The following is a 27,241-nucleotide window of genomic DNA, read 5'->3' on the forward strand; positions in this document are numbered from 1 at the left end:
GGCGGGGGTCTCTATTACTCCCTTCTGTTAAAATAAGATAATGACGCTTGACCATTAAAAATAAGTACTCTCTTCTTATATTCATTTGGGCTTTCCTTTTCTGAGATGACATATAAAACAGAACTTTTAAACCTTATTCTAATTCCTCTGACCGCCTCATTTCGCGGAAGGAGAGGTTGAATTCCAGTGGCCTCTGGGGCCACGTGGCCAATAGGACCACCCCCAGGGGCTGGTCGTCAACTCTTCCCCTCAGTACACGTGACAAGGCTGCCGTGTGTTCAGGTCAGCGTTTCAGCAACGGACGTGTGTTCTCACGGGGGGACATCGGTTAGAGGGCAGAAATTCTAACTGGACAGCAGTGCTCGGAAGAGTACACCCTCCTCCTGTACTAATTTTCTCAACTCACGTGTTCTTGGCATCACTTGTTTCAAATTTCACTTTCATGTTTCAGACTCTTCGGAAGTAGTGACGGGACTTTGTCAATTTCCTTCATCGTTTCTTCTAAGCAGCTACAGCCTGAGGATGTGGTTCTGCCTTCCTTGATCTTGTGCGTCTGTCTCTTTCCTGCTCAGGACTTGAGCATCTTAAGTCCTCCGTACCGAGGACCACCGAGGCTCCTAGGCTGCCCAAGGCATTTCCCCTGTGTGACCTTATTGAGGGCTGAAGACAGCCCTTCGAAGGAGGCAATACTATCCCCATTTCGTAGATATAAACTAAGACTTACGAAAGGGTAGCAACTGAGAAATTAGAGGAAATCCTCCATACCTTCCTATTTTAGAACATGTTTGACGGTCGGGGAAACATATGTGAAAGGTCCTTTTCTTTCTTCATCTTTTCCGACATCTCGAGCGTCAAGTTTGGATCATAACTAATATCAAGTTAAGGATATATCTTGCTTTTCCCATTGGATTAATAAAACCACTGTTTCATAACTGCCTACGTGGTTTGGGTTTAAATTGTCCCTTGTGGGGCACGTCTTTGAAAACCATGGTAAATCGAATATATTTTGTGTTATTTAGGGATAAAACCTTTGACACCTCTTTAGAAGTTTATCAGGCCTTTAGAAATCTTTTTTCCACCGTTACTGAAACAACTGCTCTGTGTTTTCATTTTCGGGGGGAGAAGATGACTAAAAAAGGCAGAAGAGCCGTCCTTCCACCGGGAAACTGATGGAGCGTAAGGATGTATTGAACTCCCAGGAATGTTGAAGAGGCCGCCCATGCCTCTGGCTGAGCCTGCAGACTCCTGCCTTATAGGGCCTGGCTGGGGTCCCCCTGTGTTGCCCGCGAGCCCCACCTTCCACCCAGTCAGACTCGAGGTTCTTACCTTGCGGCCCAGAGATTTCAGACCCTGGAGGGCCCCAGATTTGTGTTGGCATTACGGACAGAGGTGTCTTTCCTTTGCTGCCTCCTTTTCTGATCTTTGATTTGACCTCATATAAAAGACATATTAGTTCACTCCTCCAGCCTATAAACCAGCCAAGGCCAAGATCTGATCTAAGGACCAACCCGTGCTGTTCAGCCTTATCTGTGTGGTGTCTGTGATTCTCTGAAATGAGGGGGCCTTTTTAAAGGAGGGAGGAGAAAAAAGTACTGCATCTTAGAGGCACTCAGTTTGCCGGGCCCGTACCTGACCCAGCCCTGGCTGCCGTGAGCCTGCAAAACTTGTTGCCATCGAGCAGGGCTGTCAGAGCACTAATGCTGAAACAGCCCGCCTCAGGCCAGTATTCCCTGCTGGGAAAGCAGGGGCTGTGGCTGGAGGGAGAGCCGTTTCCCCAGTGGCCTGGCAAGCACCCATCATGGTGGCCCCGGCCAGGCCTTGGGGTGAATAACTCACGGGTTCTCAGCCTCAGACTAAGCAGATGCCCAGGCTCTCAACATCCCAGCCCTGCAAATAGCACTTGGACTTGGCGGACGTTAAAAGTGCTGACAGCTGTTTGAGTTGCATAGGCAGTAATTTATGGTATGTGCAGGACCAGACGCTTGCCCCCCGACCCACCCCAGCCCTCTGCAGTGCACGGTGGTCTGTGGGGACTCAGGAGCGTCATGAGATTGCAGGAGAGAAGGCACCCGCCCTCCTCAGCTTGTTCAACACCAGGTCGGAAATCTAAGCGGACAGGAATAATACATGTATGTTTCAGTGCGTGTTACTTGTTTTCCGTCACTTGCACTCTGCAGGCTCCGGCTGGGCCTAATACCAGGTGAGCTCAACTGAAGCACCGCTTCTTCCATATTATTTTGGTTACTCTGTAGTCTCTGCAAGTTCCTGGGGATGACCCTGCCAGCGTATCTAATAGCAAGATTCCAGGCTCTCGGAATGGAGGAATTCTTTGAAGGCTATCCCAAGAGAGGGGGGAAATATATAAAAAAGCTAGAATTACAGTGCAGTTCCTAACACATGAGAGCGAAAACGTGCCTGGTCAGCTTCCACACAACTGGTGAAACAAGCCAGGATGTGCCGGGATTGGAACCAGAGCTCCCTGCCTCAGTGACATGCAGGGTGACCTGGGTCAGTGACATCCTTGGCCTTGTGTGTGCACCCATGTCTCATTCGGAGCAACAATATCCAGTTTCTTAGAGGTTGCTGAGCAGATCAGCAGAGTGGGTACGCGGTGGGCTACAAAGTGGTTACAGATCCATACTTTGCCTTTTTCTAAATCAGTTTTCCATTCCTCCGTGCAGCCACCAGGGTAACCACGTGATTATTTAGATGATGTTGGCATGGCTTCAGACATTTGGGACCTTATTTTTGAGAATGCCCTTAAAGACCATAGTGCATTCTTGTTAATAAATGCAACTTCTGAGGCTGCATTTGATTTTTTTAATTTCTCTGAAATCATTTGGACTCCAATCTGATTACAAAGGTAAGGTAGCCAAGATAAATAACTACTGGTCTAGGTCAAGGGTGAAGTCAGAGCTGGTTCTGAGCGGTAAGGAGAGTATCCATGAGATGAATGTCCATGTTCACAAGATGAGGAATTGGAAATACATCTTCATTTGGGTGGTACTGGCATGCTTACATTTTGGAAGTTTCCTTTATAGACACTTTGAAAGCTCTACTGCAGCGTGCAAATACTCATGATTTCTTTTCATGATTTGATTTTATTTGATTATTTTTTCCTGTTAGAATATAACTGACTCACTCAGAATAATTGGAGGAAAGATAAATCTTAGTCCTTACATAGTCTGACATTTAGATGGAAACCCTTAAAGGAAATTAGAATCTGTTTTTCAAGTACATGAACCAGCCCTTGTAGATGCAGAGTATTGCCAAGCATCATAGATTATAGACTTTGGGGCTAACTGAGAGCAAGTAGGGTCTTAGATATAAGATTCCAGTGTGGACTTTTTCCCTCACCATCAAGCCATTGTCTGACACCAGCTGGGTGTCCTACAGCTCCACCCAGTTCTGCTGCTGTCTACCCGGAGTGGCAAGTCCAGACTGTCACCTGTGCTTCTGACCTACCAACCGGCTACAGACTGGAGGTTCCAACAGCCTTCTCCTTGCACTCAATTACTTTGCTAGAGTGGCTCACAGGACTCAGAGAAATATATTTATTTACTAGACTTCAAGTTTATTATCAAAGAAGGTAACTGAGGCACAGGCAGATAGAAGAGATGCACAGGCGAGGTGCCCTCACGAGGTGCACCACCCTCCCCAAACCTCCGCCTGTCTGCCATCCCAAGAACTCTTGGAACCCTGTCCTTTTGGCTTTTTTATGGAGGCTTCATTACATAGGCCTGATTGAGTTGAATCACCAATGGCCAATGATGTAGTTAATCTCCAGCCCCTTCCTCCTCCCTGGAGGTCAGCAGGGGGGCGACTGAAAGTTCCAACCCTCTGATCACAGGGTTGGTTCTCCTGGCAACAAGCCCACACTTAGATACTTCCAAAAGTCACCTCATCCACATAAGATAGCATTACCACTCTCATCATTCAGGAAATTCCAGAAGTCGTAGGAGCTCTGTGCCAGGAAAGGGGGCAAAGACCAAGTATATATTTATTATAAATCACAATATCACAGGTAAATGAGGCGGCGTTATACCAGCTTTGTGGAGTGAACATTGGGTCTTATCTGCTGTCACATAGCAGGAGAGAAGGGAAGGAAAAGGAAGAGGTCGGGAAAGGGGAGAGGTCCAGAGTTTGAAGCCCTTGCCCCCCTTGAACTCCTTGGGGAGTTCTTTATAGCTTGCTTTCCATTATTTGACTGAGCGAATCCAAATATACAGTATGATCCTGTATGAATTTGTAGATGTACATGGAGTCACATTTACTGCAAAATCTGTTTTCTTATTTGCTTAGCTAAACTTTTATTGTGGAGTATGATATATTTCATCCCATCTCCAATTCAAATATTTAATGGAGTCAGGACACTCGGTAGAAGGGCCCTTAGAAACCATCTAGTTCAGTTCCCACTGTGACCAGTAAGGAACGGAGACCAGGTTATTTGACAGGAGTTAACAGCCAAATGAGCATTGATGTGTTGCTTAAAATACACTCTTTACGGACACGCATTAATGAATGTTTAAAAGACCTAGCCCAGCAGACTCACCATAAGGGAAAGGAGTCCAGTCATTGTTTTCCCTAATGTTTAAATTGTTTGAGCATCAGCTCAAATGAGTTTAATGATCACCACTTTTGTGCCTTTTACCTTTCCTGGGTTTGTCCAACTTAAATGCCCGAGACTGAAAGAGCCTCATGTCCGTGAGAATAGCCTTTCATAGATTTTAACATCCAAGCAGCTTTTTATCAAGTCACACCATAGTTGAACTAAAGTAGGTTAGGTAAAAACCTCAGTTAATTAGATTCTGTTTTTGTATATAGCCTTCCCCTGAGGAAAGTTGAAATGATAATTTTTAAAATGGGTTTCTAGAGAAGTTTCTGTATTAAGAAGGCAGATTGGAAAGACCAAGTTCATTTGGAAGAAAAGAACAGGACTTAGAATACAGGACATCTTAACATCGTCTTTTACCTGTAATTAAAACATGTGATATTCAGAGATTGTCAATAGCTTTAAATTTTTAAACCCATTTCTGCTATCCAGCTTTAGTCATTAAATGTTAATTCATCAAGTGATCAGAAGGGATCGCTCGAAGACATTTTTCTCTGGGGACGTTTACTTTTATTTTCCTTCCTGCTCTCAGCCCAAAGGCAAGGAAAAAAACAGAGATATTCCTTTGGTAGAATGATGTTGCCTCTTTTATCTGGGAAATTCAGTTTTCAGCTTTGCATTTCAATCCGATTTTAAGTTTGTTGGGGCCATCTTAGAAAATATAATAATCTACATGATATAGTCATCTGTACTATTTTTCCAGACAGACTTTCTTCAGAATAAGTGACATTCAGAATGATTCAAATTAGGCAGCTGTGGTCATTTCTTGGGCAAAGACTTCTGGGTGACTTAAACTGTGGTCCTGTTACCAGGAAGGGCTGGTGCTGAACTCTTTTTGGCCGGCGTGTCTTCCCCTTAGATTAGCACTGTTGAAGAAAAGTGGTGAGGAAGACTGGAGAAACAGACTTAACAGGAAGCAGGAGTATGGCAAAGCGTCCGTCACCAGCAGCCTGCACATCGAAGAAACGGGACAGTCGCTCAAGAAGAAGGTAACGTTGTCCGTGCACGGGAAAAGCATTCTAACTAACATCACGCTTGGACGTGCACCCACCAGGCGAGCATGCATAACTTAACTGGTTACTACCCCGGGAAGCATAGCACTCTCTTACCACGAGGGTCCACACTTAAAGTCTGTCCCACAGAGGCTTCAGTTGATCACCAGGTAAAGTCCTGAGATGTTCTAGAACTGTGAACAGCACCACGTACCTAATACATCAGCAGGCAAGTTCCTAAATTTGGAAGTGTGCACTTTTACTTTGGTTTCAGACCTTCTTAAATGAAGTCTGACTTTACAATGTTATTAAAGTCTTTAGAATGAAAAACAGTCATTGACCGCTAACCGTTTCTAAGTTGCATATAAAATATGGGCTTGAATGTCCTATGCCGAGGTTGAAAACGGGAGTATACAAGAGAAGGACATGATTGTGGTCGGTGAGGACTTATTTCATAATTGAAGACGTGTTTCATGATGAGCAGGTAAGCCTTTTATTGAGAAGGTACGGCAAAGTATGTTACAAGTTTCGAGAAAAGTAATACACTGTTGTTGATACGGGCAAGCATTTCTTCATAGGCAAATGTAATTGCTAAATTACTAGTAATGATGACCAGCTTTGACCAGTCAGTGCACACTTTGAAAGCGGACGGTGACTTGCCCACTGCACGGCCCTGTGATTGCCAATGCACCTGCTGGCTGGGGGCAAAGTAGACGCTGTAACACACCCCCACTGGCCAACTTCTAGGATCAAAAGTCTTCAAACAAAAAGGAAAACAAAATACTTAAAACCAGATGATCACCTGGACCCCTTCTAATCTAAAACAATTTAATGCGCATCCGTGGAACGTGACCTTCAGGCGTTCAGAAACTTACATTAAAAGGAGGTGTGTCCACAGGGCTGCGAGGAGAGAGTTCTGACACTGTTTCCTGTGGCACCTCTGTGTTTTCATAGGTTAAACTGAAACAGCAATCTGAATTCTCTTTTTTGAGACAGACGTGACATTAAAGATAATGACTAAAGACAGTTAAAGCTCAGCCATTTGTAAAGTTCTCAAATCTAATTGGATATTACAGCACCTATGTAGGAAATTTGGATTTCCAGAATGAGACCCGGAAGTGAAAGAAAACTCTGTCCCTCAAATCATTGATCCCCATTGCCCACAAACTTTATTTAAAAACTTGATTTGAAATCATTGGTTCACACATAACTTTAGCGCTTCATTCTTGGTCATGTCGAAAGATGCAAAGAAACCTTCCCTAGCAGGTCCCGCACGGCACGGTGAAAAGTAAAGCTACAAAACACAAAGCCAGGTAGAGCACTCGTGAATAGTGGAATCGATTTCAGCGCTCTGCCCACTTTGGAGACAGAGATCATCCGAGGCTGGGTAACCCGAGGCTGGGAGTAGCGGGTGAGAACAGAATGGCCTTAACACTAGGCGGAGGTTCTCAGGAGGCGAGAGATGGGAGGAGGTGACTGCGGTTGCCCCTGGCTTGAGTGGGAAGTGGTGTCTTGGGCTCACAGACGCGGCGGGTTCTGCACCAGCAGTGAACTCACTGGCGCTCTCCTGCTGAGTGACCTAGTTCACTTCGGCCCAAGACAATAAGCTCTTTGAAGTTAAAATAAGCCCACCTATTTTCAGTTTTTGTAGCAGGCATTGGGAAATCGCAAGCTCTGTTGAGGTCGGGTGGTTTTCCCATGGCCTCTGATAAGCCCTTAGCTTCATGTCTTCCCAAGGGCAGGCCGTGTATTTCAGCCACGCCTTCGCCAGCTCAGATGAAGCAGGAGAGCTGCCGTGAACCTGATCTGCCTTAAGACAGTCCCCCGGGGCAGCTGGTGGCAGGGGGAGGTGCTTGAGACATGGCCAGGGCTTGCTGGGTGTCCAGACGCTTCTCTGGAGAAGGAAGGACATTCATGACACGTGCTCCATGCAGATGGGAGCTTGCTGCCTGGGCTGGAGCTAGACTTGCTAGGGGCACAGGCCCTGGAACCTTCCATCTTTTGCACCAAGGGACAAGGGACTAGATTTACAGTCAGCTCATCACTTCCTGCACAGTTTCTGAGTTCATCAAATGCACATATTCGTGGTTACGAAACATTTTACCCTTTGGCCTCCTCGAGCTTTTGCGTGCAGTGAGCAGGGTCCCACGAGTTACAGCCTGTGGAGAAGCAGAGGAAGCGGGAGATGGAGACCGGCCTCTATATAAATCACTTCCCCTGTGAAAATCCACGCTGTCCAGTAAAAATATAATGCGAGCCACACGAGTAATTAGAGATTGTCATGCGGCCACATTAAAAAAAATGATGTAAAGGATGCCTTGAAAATCTAAAACAGTTTTTGGTTCTGTCAAAGGGTTTGTCCCAAAACAAAACAAAGTTTCGGTGCTCTAACCCGCATCTCACCGGGGGTCCTATATGGAAGAAAATACTCTTTTGGCCCATGAATAGATTTGAGGTTAGATTTTAGGTTAGTTAGAGTTTTCCTTTCCCTTCTGAAAGATCAGTCATGTCTCAAGAGCTGATGTCACTTAACATCAGTTCCTTGCTTTCTAAATTTATCCCCCCGAAATCAGGACTGACGATTTGGAGCTTAACAGTGCTAATCGTTTACCTGGCGGACGCTGTCGTTTCCTACGACAAACAGCTTGGGTTTTCTCTCTCTCGCCGCCCCTCTTCCCTTCCTCCTGTTCGTGGTTTAGGGCATTGCTAACCTGACTTACACATTTTTGCCCTTGTAGTGTATAGAATTAGTTCTAAAGATGGCAAAGCCCATTGGTTTGTAGGTACGGCCAGGCTTGCAGTGCAGGGAATGTGTCCACTGGAGCATGATATGTGGACAGCTTCCTTCAGAGTAACTCATCCCATCCCAAGAGTGAGAGAGATGAAATGAAGCCAAGCTCGAAAGAAAAGGGATTTGGCAGGAGTCTCTTTGTTTCAACTAAATTGCAGTTATGTATTTGCACCAAATCATTAGTTAAAATTCCAACCCCATTTTGGCATCTTCAGTATTTAAGGCAGAGACGTGACTCCTGTTCCCTTGGGTCAAGATAATCATCGTGTTTCAGACTTCTTCAGGAAATAAAAACCCTGTGTAGAGTTTGTGGTTACAGCCCCGAGTCCACATCTGAGTCACAGACCAGGATTTGATAATCTGGCTGTGCTTCCATCAGCGTGTCAGGTCAGTGAATCAAGCTAAGGTCTGTGCTGTCCCCAGAACAAGTCCTTGAAAATTCTAGGAAGATCAGTCCGCCACATTCGTGTCCTGATTGGCTGTGTCATTGAAATTCGAAATCACAATTCAAGAGCGTGAAGTCAGTTGAAGGAACGAGGCTAAGAGGGCAAGGAAGGCTGTTGGTATGACCCCCAAGTTAAAGATTATTATCCCACTGACGAGTGATGAGTTCGCTTGGTGTTTGTGCCACCCGATCGTGTGGGCATGTGCATGCTTTTCCTGGAACCCAGCACAGAGTTCTCGAGGATGATTGTGACACCATAGCCCGACCCTGCCCTTCCAGCCCTCTGCAGCGTCTCCTGTTTGTTTTAACCTGTAGGAAGAAGGAGCATTGAGAGATGATAATGCCGTTTCTAATCTGCTCTGGGTAAGCCTGACTCTCGCATAGATCTCCTCGCCACGTGTAACTCTCATTCGCGATGGTTCCCCTTGGTGCCCCTCTCTGTTTGGTTTTCTTATCCCGAGGCAAGATGCCACCTTGATCCAGAGTGGAGCGCTATCCTGTTTCCTGAAATTTTGTTTCAACCGTAGAATGAAAAAACTTGAAAGACGTTAAAGAAGATATTTTATATTCGATGTTAAAACGGTCCATGGAAGTCAGGGTTCCCCTGTATGGCACGGAATATCTTCCGTAAACGGCAGTAATCTTGCCAGTAACTCAATTACTGCACAGAGCTGACTTGGGTCTATTTACTGTGCTTGTGTGGGGATTTCTGTTAGCATTCTAAAAAACTAAACAAGTAGGACGGACTCTTTTGGGAAGCGAATTGAAATTGCAATGAGTAAATTAACTTTCTGTGAGAGAAATCCTTGTTTTTGTCCCTCCCCCTTCCCCACCCCGCTGTGATAAATCTTCTCTTTCCACCTCTAACCCTCTTGCTTTGCTCTATAGGAACCTGTGTATGCTTCTACTTATTCTCCTGCTATACCTGCTGCCCATAAATACCTGTCTTTTGTATCTATTAATCAGGTGAGGAATTGCCTACACGTATGAAGCCTCATTGCAATTTCTGAGCAGCAGGGAGAAACTTGTTTCATTTGGGGAAGTAACTCCTGCTGCATTTCTCTGTGTGTGTGTGTGTGTGTGTGTGTGTGTGTGCGTGCGTGCGTGTGTGTGCGCGCGCGCGCACACAGATGTAATTGCTACTTCATATATTTAGGGTCAGTCACCCACATCTCAGCTTTCGCTCAGACCCCTAGGGAGACCTATGGTGTTAATTCATCTCATAGTCACGTAACTGGTTGAAGAGGAAAGTCCCCCATTTTAATCTCCAAGGTTTATATCCTAAATTGAGTCAGGAGCCCAAGAAAGGACCCCGGGGCTATCTTGATAAAGTAGGAGGAGGTGGCCCAGGTGCTTTGGGGCGTGGAAAAGACAGGATGGAAGAGGCGGTCCTGATGGGAGCTAGCTGCCATGGTGCTGTTGGCATGGCAACCACAGCCCTCCCTCCCCACTCTCCACCTCCACTGCACCCCGTCCGAACCCCGCCACAGAAGGGAGACCTAGCCTGGGCTGATATGATACATTGGTACATAATATGTGATGATGCTTAAAGCTAAAAATACCAGTGATTGTTTGTTATTCCCCTTGGAATGTCCCTGGGGTCAAAGTAGCTAGAAACAGTGGCTGCATCCCCTTTGCCGCGAGCCCCAGGTGCTAGTTGCCTTCCGTCTGTGGGACCTGGCCGGTCACTCCCCTCTTAGGGTTTCTGTCTCCTCACCAGCCCTGGGACCACGCCTCTCAGGTGGCCTCCAACTAGAAGTCTCATGACTGTTCTGTTCCTTTAGGACTAGTGGTGACCGAACAGGTCTTTGAGGGAGAGGCACAGGGTTTCAGCCAGAGGAAGGGTCTGGTGCGTCCTCCCGGCTTCATCTGGCATCTTCACAAGTAGAAACTCCCCGTTTCTCTCCCGAAGGCGGCCTTTCCCTCGCTCTTCTTAGTGCCTTTCCTCTGAAGTAAGGGATGCGGGTCTGTGGGAGCCCAGCCCTGCATTGCCAGCTGGGGTCCACCCCAAAAAAGAGGCTGAAATCTGGAGCGAACCTGCTGTTCCATCACTAAGGGGGGAAATGCCTGTTTGCTTCTAAATAAGTCATTGTGAAACTTTAAAAGAAAAGATATATTGCTCAAGTCTTTAAATATAACTTATGTATATTATATAATACACATGTCGTGTGTATATATATATATATATATATGGTATACTTTTTTTTATAGTCTTTACTTTTTAGAGCAGTTTTAGGGTCACAGCAAAATTGAGCAGGAAATGCAGAGACTCCCCCTACCCCCCCCCCCCCCCCCGCCACACAGCCTCCCCCGTTATCAGCGTACCCCACCGGATGGCATGTTTATTACAGTTGACAAGTTGTCATCCCTCAGTGCCCATCATTTATATTTGGGTTCACTCTTGGTGTCGTACGTTCTCTGGATTTTGACAAATGTATAATGACGTGTATCCATCATTGTAACATCACACAGAGTAGTTTCACTGCCCTAAAAACCCTCTGTGGGGACTTCCCTGGCGGTCCAGTGGTTGAGACTCCACACTTGCACTGCAGGGGGTGCAGGTTCGATCCTTGGTCGAGGAACTAAGATCCCATGTGCGGCCCCCAAAAAAAAAAAACCAAACAAAAACCCTCTGTGCTCTGCCTCTTCCCCCCACCCCTTCCCTTGGCAACCACTGATAGTTTTACTGCCTCCACAGTTTTGGTCTTTTCCAGGATGTCGTATTGTTAGAATCGCACAGCATGTAGCCTTTTCAGATTGGCCTCTTTCAGTTAGTAATATGCATTTAAGGTTCCCCCATGTATTTTCATGGCTTGATAACTCACTTCTTTTTACCACTAAATAATCGTCTTTGTCTGGATGGACCAGTTTATCCATTTGCTTACTGAAGGTCATCTTGCTTGCTTCCAAGTTTTGGCAATTGTGAATTAAACTGCTATAAACATCCATTGCAGGTTTTTGTGTGGGCATAAGTTTTCAACTCATTTGGACACCAAAGAGTATGATTGCTGGATCTTATGGTAAGAGTATGTTTAGTTTTGTAAGAAACTGCTAAACTGTCTTCCAAAGTGGCTGCGCCATTTTGCACTCCCACCAGCAGTGATGAGAGTTCCTGTTGCTCCACAGCCTCGCCAGCATTTGGTGGTGTCAGTGGTTTGGATTTTGGCCATTCTGATAGGTGTGTAGAAGTTTCTTGTTGTTTTAAGTAGCATTTTTCTGATGACATAGGATGTTGAACATCTTTTCATCTGTACATCTTCTTTGGTGAAGTGTCTGTTCAGATCATTTGCCCATTTTTAAATTGGTTGTTTTCTTCTTGTTGAGTTTTGAGAGTTCTTTGTATATTTTGGATAGCAGTTCCTTATCAGATATGTCTTTTGCAAATATTTTCTCCCAGTGTGTGGCTTGTCTTCTCATTCCCTTGACAGTGTCTTTCACAGAGCAAAAGTTTTTAATTTCAATGAAGTCCAGCTTATTAGCTATTTCTTTCATGGATCATGCATTTAGTGTTGTATCTAAAAAGTCATCACTGAACCCAGGGTCATCTAGATTTTTTTCTATGTGATCTACAAGTTTTATAGTTTTGCATCTTACATTTAGGTCTGTGAGCCATTTTGAGTTAATTTTTGTGAAGGGTACAAAACCTGTGTCTAGATTCTTTTGTTTTGCCTGTGGATGTCCAGTCATTTGTTGAAAAGACTATGAAAAGACTGTCTTTTCTCCAGTGTATTACCTTTGCTTCTTTCAAAGATTAGTTGAGCATATTTGTGTGGGTATATTTCTGGGCTCTCTACTCTGTTCTCTTGATCTATTTGTGTGTTTTTTCACTAGTACCACACTGCCTTGGTAGTAATGGAACTTTTGTAGTAGCTTTACAGTAAGTCTTGAAGTTGGGGAGTGTCAGTCTTCTGACTTTTTTCTTCCCCTTCAATATTGTGTTGGCTAATCTGGGTCTTTTGCTCCTCCATATAAGCTTGTCTGTTCATCAATACCCACAAAATAGCTTGCTGGGATTTTGATTAGAATCGCACCAAATCTATAAGTCAAGTTGGAAAGAACTGACATCTTGACAAGATGGCATCTCCCCATCCATGAACATGGACTATCTCTCCATATATTTTTAAGTTTAAAGAAAAATAACATTTACCAGAGGCAATCTATGTCTTATCACTTCAAAATTAAAATGGCCTAAAAATCCTGTATTTTTACTTCTGGACAACTTTCCCAGATAAATGTTTTACATACCAGTGATGGGGCACTAGCTCCTCAGTGTTCCTGGAGATCCTTTCCTCCAGCAGTCCTGGTATAAATATTCAACAATGCAGGGGCTCAGAGAGGGAAACAGAGCATTTAAACAGCACACAAGCTCTGTCTAAATGGACTATTTGTCTCTTGTCAGTCCTCAACCCACGTTTTCTTCTTCCTCACATGCCTCAGGGCTGTATCAGAATAAGATTTTCCTTGTTCCCTTCCTTTCACCTTAGTTGCTGGGAAAGGGTGACAAGGTCAGATTATAGTCACTTTGAGGTCCAAACCTAGTTGAGATCTTTTTCCATGTTTTGTTCAGGCCACGTGAGGCTCTGGGCACTGATGATGGATGGAAATCACTTAAAGAGATGGCAGAGCTCAATTTCCTTGACGGTGCACGGGATTCGGAATGGTGATAGCATTTTTGAAAACTGAGACGTGACGATTTGTCACTGTACCTTATTTCTCTTAACACATGATTCTGTGATTTCTTCCTGTGATGTAGTTTCACTAGAGGTAAATAACTTAAAATTCAGATCACAGTATTTTCTATCTGTGAAGCTCTCCCCTTACCACTTAAGGGTAAGAATTTTACCCTTAGATCTGCACTAATCCTAGTCACACATGTTAGTTCTCTCTCGTGTATCACCTCCTGTGTCAGAAACGCTTAGGGAGATTTGCACAGTGATTTCTCAGGTGTACAGAGGCAAACCCATCAGTAGCAGTGTGGTAAGCTGAAAACATTCTTGCAGCTCAACCCTTTGCACAGTTTCTAGCTGTGTCCTACCGAGTCTCTGTCCATCCCTAAGACCCTCCTTTCCTCCCAACTGTTTCACTACCTTCTCCTCCCCTTCTCCTTCCCCTTCTCCTTCTTCTCCCTCTTCTTCTTCTCCTTCTTCTTTTCTCCTTCTCTCTCTCTCTCTCTCATTCCCCCTCTCTCCCTCCCCATCTTTCTGCATCACGTTCATGAGAGCTATATTTGAAAGAGTAAAAGATAGATTGGGTAGGGCTTCTATTCATATTATGCCCCAACTCCCTTACTCTCCCAGTCAATCCTAAATACCATCAGCTAAACCTAGGGAAACCTGAAAAATGACACAGTGCTTACTATACTATGTGTTATGTCCTTCTCTAAATGAGGAAAGAAAGCCTTCGAAGGGAAAAGCAAGACAAGACAATCATGAAGTTTTAAGCTAAAAAAAAAAAAAAGTACATAGACGAAGATGTCTATCTTGCCTGTTTTCACATTTTGAGTTCTAAAATTTAATAGCAACTTGTGATACATTCTATTAATTTCTAAAGGGAATAAACTGTGTATATTTGTACATATAACGCACGCATACGATATATATACAAGATATATATACATATATGTAAGATATATATACACACATTATATATATCTTACTGCATTATAGAACCATTTAAAGTCAGATAAGGGGAATCAGGGGCCTCTAGACCAACCCTACTAAGTGGCAAAGTTAAGGTGAAACTTCTAGAGAAGCAAAAACGTTTATGTTTAACAACATCATTTAGAGGTGAGTGAAAAGCGTGCCCCTTAACGTAGATCTGGCAAACCACCGGACACTTTGAATCCTGGGACACCTGTATCATCCCAGGGCTTCCGTGCATCACGTTCTCCCTGGAGCTGCGGGAGAATCCAGGTGCCTTGGGAAATGGAATTGTTGATCCGGGGACACCATTTTTCTGAGTCATGAACCGCACTTCCCGGGCACCAGGGCTCTGGAGATTGCGCTGAGCTCACCATAGCACTGCTGATGTCTGGATCTGCGGAGAAGAAAACTTTCTTGGCACTTTATATGTTTTTGAAAATATTTTAAGGCTCGTGTCCTATTGATTTGATTAAAATTCACTTCTGAAACTTCATTTTCCAAGAAAACTTATCCTCTTTTCTGAATTTTGATGAGGTTTTCCTAGCAGGTCCACCTCATAGTTTATAAGGGCCTGTGATTCAGAGAATTACTTGGAATTAGGGTCATCTCACCACTCATGAGTAGGAAGGACCTGGAGATAGAAGCTCTCTCTGTCCTGGGGACGATGCTTTCCTTTCCTCTGCACTACCTTCCAAGGCTCCTGCCCTCCCCCTGTGCGCCCCACCCCCTTACCCAGGGGGATTTTGTAGTGAAAGGAGGGACGGGTGAAGGAGGAGAGAAAGGAGACTTTCTCCAGCCAGCATTCCAGCACCTCCCGGGCCGGTGTCAGCCTGCTACGGTCAACCACTCTCCCGGCCACGCCCCTTCCTCTGCACTGGTCCTCGGCTCCGTCCTCGGCCTCCTTCCTGCCCATCTCCCTCCTTTCCTGGTCTCCCTCAAGTCACCCCCCACCTCCAGCTTCTGCCTTTTAGGCCAAATGAGTGTCACCAACGGCTTAGAAATTGAAGAGGCACCTATCTCCAGAACCCCAATTAGAAGCATTTGAATGCCTTTTTTAGGTAGAACTGTTACTATGTATGTAGGTTATCTCTATAGCACAACTCAGCCCCAGTGTCAGATATTCTGTGACTTAAAAGTCACTTTTATGGGCTTGACCTGGTTGCCTAACTGCCCATGTAACATAGTTGCTCTAGGAAAAAGCACGCGAGTTCCAGGAAGCCTTCTGATAGCACATCCTCCCCTAAACAGCTTTCCTTCCTTTATGATTGACCACGTTCCTCGTGAACTTAAGAGGGTAAGATTTTCTAGACCCACCGTGCTCTTTGTGAGTATAATGGATAGAGAGTCCTAGTCAACTGCGTTTAACTAGATAAGTAAAACAGAGCAACTTTAAAACGCTGTAAAATTTATGGCAGGAAGACAAGTCTATTTTTGTTTCTTTTTACAGAGTATCATTTTGATATTCCAGCGTTGCAAACAAATAAGTGAAAAACAAAGTTCTAACCTACAGTTCCCGCGTTGGTGGTGGCGATCTCTAACCCAAGCTGGAAATAGGGAAGCCCAGACTATTTCAGCGAGAACAGCTGGGACGTGTGGGGACGATGCACGGCTGCTCTCTGCCTGCTTCTCAGCTCACGGGGGGCTGCGCGCTAACGCTTCCGTCTCTGTGATTTGCTCTCCTGTTTTCTTCTGGGTAAACAGCGGGTCACAGAAAGTCGAGAGAGCCAGATGACGATTGAAGAGAGGAAGCATCTCATCACCGTGAGAGAGGACGCCTGGAAGACCAGAGGCCGAGGGGCAGCCAACGACTCCACCCAGTTTACCGTGGCCGGCAGGATGGTGAAGCGAGGTCAGGATGCGTGTGCGCGCTCCGTCGCCCCCCCCACCCCACCCCCACCCCCGCCACGGAGGGGACGTGGCCGGGGAGGGCTCAGTGTAAAAAATGAGGCCGCAGTCCGCTCTGGCTTTCACTCTCACTGAAATTGTGCACACGTTTTCTGGGTAGGTTTTGTGAGATATTCCTACCGAAAGCATTGTCCTACGACACCGTCATCTTCGACGTCAGACGCGTAATGCAATTAGTCACGTTTCAAAACAGCCATTTGGAGATGGAGCCCAGGTTTCAAGAGCGATTTTGCAAATCTGCTAACAAATCTTAGTCCTTTCCTGTCATTGCTTTGAAATTATTTCCATTTTCTTGCCATCTGGCAGTCAGTTCACCCAAATAAGCCTTTTTCTCATTGAAGGAGGAGTTTCTGTCTTCTTCCTTTTAGGGTAATTCCCAGGTCTCTTTCCATCAAACCAGAGTTCCCTGGCTTCGGAAGCCCCATTTCCAGCGATGTTTTAATAGCTGTCCAAAGGATGGATCCACTTCCACAGGGAAGTGAGATTTCCCTACAGATGGGCAGTTTCCCTGCAGCTGAGCTCTTGGAACCGATTTGCAGCGGGGAATCCAAAGATGTATGAAAGTGACGCATCACGTGGTTAGAAGTCACCAGAGAGCTGAGGGGCTCCACATCCTGTAGGAGACGGTTAAAATCTGGGGTCCTTGTTCACCTGCGTGCACGTACCTTCATTTTCTAAGCTGTGGCTTAAGCAAATTTCTTAACTTAGTGATAAAGGTTTTCACATTCAGGTAGAGTTAACTTACGTTGACGTCTGCTTTCTAGGTTTGCAGTTCGCTTTCCTCAAAACCTTTCAGGATCCTCGCTCAAAGACAGTGCCTAGCTCATTGTAGGCTCGTGATAAATATTTGCAGAAGGAAAGGAGGGAGGCAGGGAGGGAGGGAGAAAGGAAGGGAAGGAGGGAGGGAAAAGCCCTGAACTGAGATGAACCCAGATCTTGGTGGAAAAATCCTTTGTAACAAATTTATTCTTTTCTTGGAATTGTCAAGGATAACAGAAGATAATTTACTCTCAGAATGAGGTGGCATTTGAATATGTTCTGTATACTTTACGTGACCCCCATCCCTATGTTAACTAAAGCAGATTAAGGCCCACGTTGGTTAAGAGGAACTTCGAGCTGAGAACTTGAACCGGAGCTCAGACCTGCCAGCTTCTAGCCCAACTTTGGTTTCCTCTTTCCTCTTCCATCTGAAAAGATGGTAATTTATTTGAAGTCGGGCCCTTACCACCAGATACCGCTGCCCTTGTCCACAGGAGTGTCAGAGGAAGTAGCTTTGCTCTTAGGCAGGTTTGGAGAGTAAAGTCAGAGATGTTCCTCTCCCTTAGTGGACGAGTTCGCGTTCACGTGTTTCTGAATAAATCAGGGATCTTGATTTAACGGGTGCGATATGACTTTGCTCAGGAAATAATTTTCTTGTACTTTCAATCTAATGGAAAAACTGTGCCCTGTTTTTCTAATATCTGTTACCACCTACACAGTGATGTGTTTCACTCGGTCACCGCTCTTTCGGATTTGCAGTGATAGGGCGTCCAATGTCCTACACTCGCCAAAGAATTAGTAGTCCCCACGCTGCAGCCACCAAGGTTTCCCATGTCCTCGGGTTACCGTGTACCTGCGAGTTGCCAAGAGGCATGCCGTACCCTGATTTTCATTCTCTCACCCCAGAACACTCTCTTCTCCCCAGCCTCGCCAGGACTGTCTCCCTTTTTCTTATTCCTAGACGCTGCATAACAGTGAGTACGCCACGGATTTCTGTGGTATTCTAGAATTCTCCTGGAAGGAAGGTACTCAAAGTGCACCTTTGAATAAGAGAGATGTGAAATGTTCCCGAAGAGAGCAGGTGACTGGTTATTGCCTGTAGAGTTCACTGAAAAGAGGTGTGGGGAATGCTTTGTTTTGTTTTAACATCGTGAAATTTAAATCTGTGCGCCCTCCGCCACTATGGATGAACCCTAAATCTCTCCAGGAAGGAGCTGGTCCACCTCTGGGAGCTCAGCGCTGCAGCCTGAACAGGCAGCGGGGCGCGCCGCGACAGCACGAGGGGCCGGTGTCCTGATCGGCTTGAGTCAGGCCTGTTTCATTGGCTTTAGAGTTAATGACCCTCTGTGCTCATGAAATCTTCCCATGCCTCTTACGCACCCTCTTAGCAGGTGATGGTTTACTGCCCCAGCCGGTGATACCAAAGTTTACTTATCCTTTTAGCATCTTTCAAGAAAGTTGACTTTCTCACTGATAGAAACCCTTTACAGTTCCGGTAAAGAAATAATTTTTCTAAATGTTGTTGACATCATTAAGGAAGTATACGTACATGTTGAGAAGTACTTCTAGAATATCACCTAAAATTTAAGTTGTAAACTGCATTTCAGTATTTTTCCTTAAAAATTTTATGCTGTAGCATATCCCTCTCCACCTCACAGGAGGGAGGGGCAGATCCATTCACTTCAGTGATTCTTTTTCCCTGTAAGTGACAGTGATTTACATATTCTCCCTTTGTGGCTCTCGGAGCGATACTTAACGTGGCAACGTCACCTAAGGGTTTCTCGTTTCTTACAAACAGAGACAAAGAATATTAAGGTCTCATTTTGTTCTTTGTAACTAATTACTTTCCTTTCGAATCCCTTCTAAGGTTAGGGAAGGATACTCGTCTTTGTCTTTATTAAGGTTTCTTATTCTAATCATATGCCTTCTTCAGGCTGGAACGTCTGTCTTTCCCTCTCATGTGTCTTTTACCATTTCTCCGTTGAAAGATTCCCCATCCATGCAGGTGGAAGCATGTCCCTAGCTCCCAGCCACACCTGACATGGGTACGATCCTCCAACAGTCACAAATCAGTACAAGTGGTTCCTCTTGTGCCTTTCTTACAAAGCTTAGCACCCTCTGCATTATTGCCTAATAGGACCACACTCTGAGTGACGCCCCCAAAGGCCAGACTGTCCCCATGTCCCCTCAGCTGGGAGGGACACTGCGGGGCACTTCCCGGCCAGCGTGGCAAGCCCGGTCTCCTCCATCCTCTGTGGGGATGGTGCGGAAACAACTGGCCGTCCGCATCCTCGCGTTCCACAGCCACGAATTCAACCAACCGTGATCAGAAAACAATTTTAATTCCAGAGAATTCCCAAAAGCAAAACTGGAATTTGCCACTTCAGCTCTTTACACAGCATTTACATTGTCTTAGGTATAATGAGGCATCCAGAGATGATCTAGAGTATACGGGAGGATGTACGTAGATTGTATGCAAATATGCCGTTTTGTATAAGAGACTTGAGCATCTGTGGATGTTGGTACCCACAGGGGGTCCTGGAACCAATCCCTGTGGATACCAAGGGACGACTGTATACTTTCTCTTCAGCTACCCCCACTGCCCCCAAAGCCTCCAGACGTCACCGTTTCATCTGCTCGAGGACATTCTGGTCGCCTTCGTGTCTTCGTGGTTCAGTATGGAATGGCAGCCTGACAGCCGCTGCAGGCCTTAGAAACAATGATACCCTGTCTCCATTGGCAGGTGTCCTACACGTGTGGGCACGGTCCCTGCCCGATGCACATATGTGTGTCCCATGCGTGTGTGTAAATTCTGTGAATTGTTAGATCTCCGTTGGGACTCGTGGCCGTCCCTCAGGGTCCTGGGGACTTCTGGAAGTTTCCTCAGATGCTCAATAGCTCCTTTGTCTGCTCTGCAGGTCTGGCGTCCCCCACTGCCATCACCCCAGTAGCGTCCCCTATCTGCAGTAGAACGAGGGGCACCACGCCAGTTTCCAGACCCCTGGAAGGTGAGTCACCAGGCACCCAATGTGCCAAGAGGTCTGTGATCAGAAGAGCCCTCCGTGCTTCTCTCACCTGTGTTTTCTACTTGCCTAGATATCGAAGCCAGACCAGACATGCAGTTAGAATCAGACCTCAAGTTGGACAGGCTGGAAACCTTTCTAAGAAGGCTGAATAACAAAGGTACACGCCAGGAGCCAGAGGGAAGCTTGGGTTCATGTGCCTGTAGCCAGTGTGACTCGGGTTTCAGTGGGTAGCTCAGGAAGCCTAGGAACACCTGCCCTGCTCTCAGAGCCTCTAAATCCCAAGTGGGATTGCTTTTTCTCCTCAGCTAAATTGTCTTCTACTATGATGTCACCAGTTCATACTGTAAGCGTTATCTTTGTTGTTAGGTTTTAAGAAATGAAGTTATTGGTCAACATTGATTAGATTACCAAACTCTGATCCACTTGGTAATGAACTCAGTAGGGAGCCCCCAATAACCCATTTGTTCCTGGATCTAAACCCTTGGGATGAACTTCCCTGTTGACGCAGTGGTTAAGAATCCGCCTGCCAATGCAGGGGACACGGGTTTGAGCCCTGGTCTGGGAAGATCCCACATGCCGCGGAGCAACCAAGCCCTGTGCCACAACTACTGAGCCTGCGCTCTAGAGCCTGCAAGCCACTACTGAGCCCACACGGCACAACTACTGAAGCCTGCATGCCTAGAGCCCGTGCTCCGCAACAAGAGAAGCCACCGCAATGAGAAGCCCGCGCACTGCAACGAGGAGTAGCCCCCGCTCGCTGCAACTAGAGGAAGCCCGTGCGCAGCAATGAAGACCCAACGTGGCCAAAAATAAAATCAATCAATAAATAAATTTATGAAAACGAAGTAAATAAACCCTTGGGATGTCATCCAGTCAGGACTGTAGAGTCGGTAGTTTTGCCCTTAACCCCGGAAGCAGGTTATCACGCGAAATCGACGTGAACTTGGGCCTGGTGAACTTTCAGCCGCATGTGTCAGTTTCCAGTAAGGTAGTAGCTGCTGTTACAATCACAGCTGATTTCTAAAAGAAATTTCTAGTGGATAGATAAAGATTTCAATACAAAAGCCCATGAAGTATATATAATAGAAGAGTAACATGCAGAAACAGCCTCATCTCTTAATGAAAATGTCCAGTACTTGCAATTCATCAAATACCAAGCACTGGAGCCCCTACTATTGACAATGACCCCTGTAGGTTGAAAATAATACAGACAACCACCTGAAACCAGAAATACAAAAGCGTACTTATTAACAACAAAGCTGGCAAGGCAAAGAATGCAAACGAGTCAGAGTTTATTACCTACATGTAACGGTGAGCTAGCCCGGGGGTCGGCAAACACATCCAGCTCACCTCCCCTTTTTGTAAATAAAGTTTTATTGGAACACAGTCGTGCCCATTCCTTAGCATATTGGTAATAGTTGCTTTTGTACTATAGCAGCAGGGTCATGTAAGGGGCAACACAGGTCAAATAGACTCCCGTGCAAAGCCTAAAATATTTACTACGTGACCCTTTGCAGGAAAAGTTTTCACCAAGCCCTGATCTAGAACGAGGCTGAGCTAGTTCTGCGTCCAAAAGAGCAAAAAGAGCAGGTTCAGAAATTCCCGGTGTGCTGGAGCCTCCATCCCTCCTAGCACTCACAGTGCACGCTCTGTTCAGACGGGAAGTCCTCTCCTGAGAAGCCAGCTGATACCCAGGAAGCATCTACAGAACCCTGGACATCCTTGTCATGTTTGCTCCACTCCTGGACCTTAGCGGGAAGAAAATCATTTTTAAGATTCAGTGAAGCATAGTTGGAGTCATGTTTTTACACAAATCTCAGGTCATTGATTTGCTTGTTTGTCGGTAGTTGGTGGGATGCAAGAAACGGTCCTCACCGTCACCGGGAAATCCGTGAAAGAGGTGATGAAGCCGGACGATGAGGAAACCTTTGCCAAGTTCTACCGCAGCATGGATTCCGCTCTACCGAGAAGCCCCGTGGAGCTGGACGAGGACTTTGATGTCATTTTCGATCCTTATGCCCCCAAGTGAGTTATTTCATTTTCCATCTTTCACCCCTGGAGAACGGATTCCTTCACTGGTCTCCACACAGCACTTCCTCGAGAATCTTCTCTCACTGTTACGTCCTTCTGCGATAGAACTTCATTACAGCCAGATTGACACCAACCAGGGTTCTTGGCCTCCCCCAATCAATAGAAATTGATAAGAGGCCAGACAAGAAGCTCAGGCAAGGCTTTATTGGGGCCCCTGCTGCAGCAGGGAGGAGAGTAACAGGTTCCCTTGCTCGCTCCCCGAGGGGGTTGAGCTGCTTATATGGGGAGAGGGCAGGGGCGGGTCCAGGGGTCAGGCTGGAGGCGTGGCTTAGGTGGCTTGCCCACCCCTTTGGTGGTGGTGTGTGTATAGGGCATGGGCAGTGCCCTGCTTTGGGTCCTGGTACCCTGTTTTTGCTCCCTGCTCTTCAGAAGCAGCAGTTGGGTTTTTTGGTCTTTTTGTATCCTTTGTCCATAATTTGGCCCAATTGCACATGCACAGTTATTTTTAGTCCCTTATCGTTTTTTGTATTTTGTTGCTTGAGAAGAGGCGTGTGTCTAGGTGCAAGCCCTGCAGCAAAGGGTCTCAGGTCCCAGGTCCCAGCCCGTCTCAAAATCACTATTCTCTAGTACCAGACACTGGGCTAGATAGAGCTTGCGTACCCAGGACAGACGTCCCCTCCGGCAGAAAGCCTTGCATCCCCACCACATGCCTGGTCCATAAAAACAAAGTGACTGTGTTTATCACGTCACTCGAATATTGTTTTGCAGACTTTATGAACACTGGTTAGCAGAAATTTCTATGCCTTTCTTCATTTGACATGTCAGATTCTTACTCAACTTTGCAAACTGTTTGGATCACCTGGGCTCTAATGAATACAGCTAACTAGAAAATCGATGAAACGTGTTACTTAATTTGCAATCATTGATAAGATCAATAGATCTGAGGGTTTTCTCAGTGATGTCCCAGGGTCCCTCTTCATGCAGGAACGTGACTAAACCACCAAAGAGTGTTCATGGTGTTAGGATTCCCTTGGTTGTGATTGCCACAAAGAACGCCAAGTCCAGCTGGCTTCAGCAGAAGAGAGGCGTGGAGGGATTTACAGGTTCACCCCTTGAAAAGCACAGGCATGAACTCAGGTTCCAGGGGCTCAGAATGAGGTCTCTCGCACCTGGTTCCTTTAGGCTGGCTTTCCTCTCAGTCAGGCTGTCACCACGTGGTAGATGGTCACCCCTCACTCCGGATTTATATCCCATCTCCTTGGCCACCACCAGCGCAGGCAGCTGACCTGCCCAGCCTTCCCAGAAGAAGTTCCAGGCTTGATTTTCTTGGGTTTGCATCCAGCCCTACAGCCATCATTGTGGCCAAGGGGATGGAAGATGCTGATTGGCCAGCAGTGGGTGGTCTTTGGATCCCCCTCCTGAGCCAGGGTAGGGGACAGGGCATGGAGGGAGATGGTTCCCCCAAAGGAAAGTCAAGGAGCTCTTACGAGAAGCAGGGAGAATGTGCTGGGTGAGCTAATAACCCCACGGCCATCCACCACGTGTATCTGTTGCCCACAAATTTTTCAGTGCCCGTCTCTTCCGGAAGTCTGCGTGGTTATCATAAATGTTTCCTTAAGCCGCTCCTGATACCTGTTTTGCATTTTTCAATGTGTTCAGTTTTTTTCAATTTGCTACCTTAAGAAAATGAACAATTTTCCATTCCTCACCTTTAAGTAATATTTTGGGTATTTGCATACTTTGGTAGTGAACCACTGCTCAATCTTCTCCTCACCCAAATGTCATTGTTTACATGGTTACATGTAATTTAAACATTGATATGTATGTTTACACACACACACGCACACACACACGACAACGTTATGTATGAAAGAGGATCTCCAGGTACAGAGATCCGTGCACTTAAGACGTTAAAAGCAGCTGGAATCTGCTGGGAAACCATGTGACTGGGTCCACCCCTCTCCCGGTGTCTGGTCTTCTGCCCCAGAGAGCTGACAGTGTATGTGTGAGGGTCATAGTTGGTTTTGTGGGCCTCTTTTATTTCAGTATAGTTTTCAAAATAGTGCTTATTTTCCAGAGGGGGGCAGTGGGTCGAGAGGAGGCTCGTGATGGGGAACTTGGGGAGGGAACTGGAAAACTTGCATGGAGAGAAAGCTGAGCCTGGTGGAGAGAGGGTTAAATCAAGAAGCAGTGGCTGGCTGTCCATCCACGGAGGGCTTACTGGAGCCCAAAGGAGGAGAGGTGGTCCTATTCCGGCAGGAGAAGTAGTGATCAGCGTGTTGTGGGTGCGATGAGAGGGAAGGACCGCACCCTTCAGGGCTGTCCAGGAGGGGGATGGGCTGCCCCAGAGGCACTGGCCGCTCCTCCAGCTGGAGACCACGGGGCGTGGTGAGAGCGGGGCTCCAGGCGTGGGCTGGTATCTGTAACTAAATGGGCTTCAGTCTCCCACCTCCGAGATCCTCAGTGGAGGGGTGATGGGAGGGGAGGAACTGTACGATTATAACGAAGTCAAGAACTAAAATCGCAGCGCCTGCTGCTTCAGCTCAGACACACGTAAGCCACCAGGCGTGGGTGACACTGCAGCCCCAGGCCACGCCAGCTCTGCTCTGCCTCTTAGGTTGACATCCTCTGTGGCTGAGCACAAGCGTGCGGTGAGGCCCAAGCGCCGGGTTCAGGCTTCCAAAAACCCCCTGAAGATGCTGGCGGCAAGGGAAGATCTCCTCCAGGGGTACACGGAGCAGAGACTGAACGTGGCCTTCGTGGAATCAAAGCGTATGAAAGTCGAAAAGAGTGAGTATCAGGGCCATCCCCAGCTGTGCGCTCGGGAACCGGGGAGCAGGTGACTCTGTCCTCTCCTTTCCCTGCCTTGCAAAGGCCAATGACAGCGCCCAGAGACTCTCGTGCAAGAAAAGTGAACAAGTCTGTACACACACGTGCACACCTGCAGAAACTCTGCTTGGAACGGAAAGGCTTGCGGTGTGGCCCATCTATTCACTGACATCAAATTATCCTGTTTTGTTGAGTTTTCTTTCAAGAGGTTGGAGGAAAGGGAGGTTGCTGGGCTTTGCAATTCAACCCATTTCCAAACACAGCGGTTCTTCACTTGATCTTATTCTAGAGCAAATGATTCGATCTCTCGTGGGCAAGTGTCCCAAATCTCTGTTTTGCCTAATCCGAGATTTCTACATTATTAATTAATGCAGAAACCGGTGCTTTTCACATTGTTTTGGGCAGGACCCTTGCGCTCCTTGGAGCTGGGATGTGGGCTGGGGGGGAGTCGGGAGACTTGGGATGGGGCAGTGAAAGGAGCGTGGGAGCAGGCCCGAGGTTTTCATCCCACTTCAGGCTAAACCGTCGGCTTTTATCTGCCCGGTCATGTGGGGCTCCCCGGTTCTCAGAGTGGTTTTCCCAGCGGAGCTAATGGCATGCATAATCATCTTGTTATTTTGAAGATTCTTGCTGTCATTTTTATTTTCCTATAGCACTCATAAACCTACTTACTAAAGGTTTTTTTTAGAAATAGTCTTTGGATGAAGTGGTTGAGTCTTTCCATTATAACTGGTTTACTAAATAAGATATTACAAAATCTCTATGCCATACGAGTTGTCAGGTAGTGTTATATTTCTTCAGTGTTAGAACCTCATCCCAGCAAAATAATTTTCTGAGTTTCTCTCTAGCATATGCATAGTTTTTTAAACAATGAGCTGGAGAAATAAAGGTTTATTGGCACAAGTTTTATGTACTTTAACTGTATCTCCACTTTTGGGGGACACATATACATTTGTTGGTCCACACTGAAAATCCAGCATCTTGTTACAATCTTAAATCTGAGAGCAAGCGATCTCAAGAGATCATGATAGCCTCCAGAGAAAGATGAGAACTAAACCATGCCTTACAAGGTGCCTGCTTTTTTGCATATAAAGACTTTGGATGGAAGATGTCTAACAGTCTCCCTTAGGAATGCGTTTTCAGCATCTAACACTATTAGGAATGATAACAGCTTTAGTGGAATTGCAGCGCGAGTCCAGCTCCTGATTTTATACTGATGTGGCTGGTCCACAGTGCCACTCAATTCTTGTCTCTCCGCATGGCCAGGGTGACACTCTTCAGCAAGCATTTACACTTTCAATCCTATGTTTAATTCCTAACACAAGCTTCACTGCATAGTTCATCAGACTGGAGTATGTTTTCCCCATCAGGATTAACTTGAAAGGAAAACAGGAGTGAGTCACTTGTGCATGATCGCTGGGTGTAAACACTGTCATTTCTCCTGAATGTCTTGCTTCCCCTGCACTGTGTTTCCTCCTTTGACCTTCCCAGTGTCCGCCAGCTCCAACTTCTCAGAAGTCACCCTGGCAGGATTAGCCAGCAAAGAAAACTTCAGCAACGTCAGCCTGCGGAGCGTCAACCTGACGGAACAGAATTCCAACAATAGCGCGGTGCCCTACAAAAAGCTGATGCTGTTACAGATTAAAGGTATTTAGAGCGGCAGAGAGAATTACACACGACCAGGGATTTTAGTCTGGTAACATCGGGAGGCCTGACTTCCCCCTACTTGCCCGAAGGGAGAAGGGAACGCGTGCTTTTGGCGAGCCCACCGGGTGCCACCTCATCTCACATCAGCGTCACAAAATCCCACTAGGTGGGAAACATTACGCCTGCGGCCCCAGCAGCGGCTGAGCAGCAGGACTGGCTTTGAACCCTGGTCTGTCTGATTCCAGGACCTCAGCTTTTGCTGCTGCTCCACTTCCCGTGGCCCCGGCCGCACACTGCGTGCGGTCACCAGGCACCCCCTCAGCCACCAGAGTGCTCCCTCCATCTGTCCTCCTCGCCAGGGTCAGCAGGAGTTAGGGCAGCGGGACGGAGAGAGGGCCGTCCTTGAGCAAGGGAGCATGGGGCAGGGGGTCTCAGCAGCTCCAGCACCCTCCCTCCCCCTCCCGCCCTCCTCCCTCCCCTCCATCCCTCCTCCCTTCCCTCCCCTCCCTCCCTCCCCCTTCCTTCCTTCCATCCTTCCCCCCTTCCTCCCAGAGTGTGACAA

At 46.6% G+C, this 27,241-nt stretch overlaps 1 protein-coding gene across 16 annotated transcripts in view; it reads left to right on the forward strand.

Annotated features, from left to right (window-relative positions):
• Positions 1-27,241, forward strand: part of SVIL (supervillin) — a 244,879-nt gene that overhangs the window by 189,083 nt on the left and 28,555 nt on the right. For all 16 annotated transcript variants that reach the window (XM_029236869.1, XM_029236871.1, XM_029236875.1 and 13 more), the window contains 7 exons: positions 5,472-5,601; positions 16,184-16,331; positions 20,065-20,154; positions 20,243-20,329; positions 22,020-22,197; positions 24,821-24,993; positions 26,524-26,679. In XM_029236869.1, coding sequence (XP_029092702.1) covers positions 5,472-5,601; positions 16,184-16,331; positions 20,065-20,154; positions 20,243-20,329; positions 22,020-22,197; positions 24,821-24,993; positions 26,524-26,679 — 962 coding nt within the window. The remainder of the gene's footprint in view (positions 1-5,471; positions 5,602-16,183; positions 16,332-20,064; positions 20,155-20,242; positions 20,330-22,019; positions 22,198-24,820; positions 24,994-26,523; positions 26,680-27,241) is intronic.

The sequence above is a fragment of the Monodon monoceros genome, unplaced genomic scaffold, assembly GCF_005190385.1.
Source record: "Monodon monoceros isolate NGI ecotype Baffin Bay Population unplaced genomic scaffold, NGI_Narwhal_1 Super_Scaffold_21, whole genome shotgun sequence".
Taxonomy (NCBI): domain Eukaryota; kingdom Metazoa; phylum Chordata; class Mammalia; order Artiodactyla; family Monodontidae; genus Monodon; species Monodon monoceros.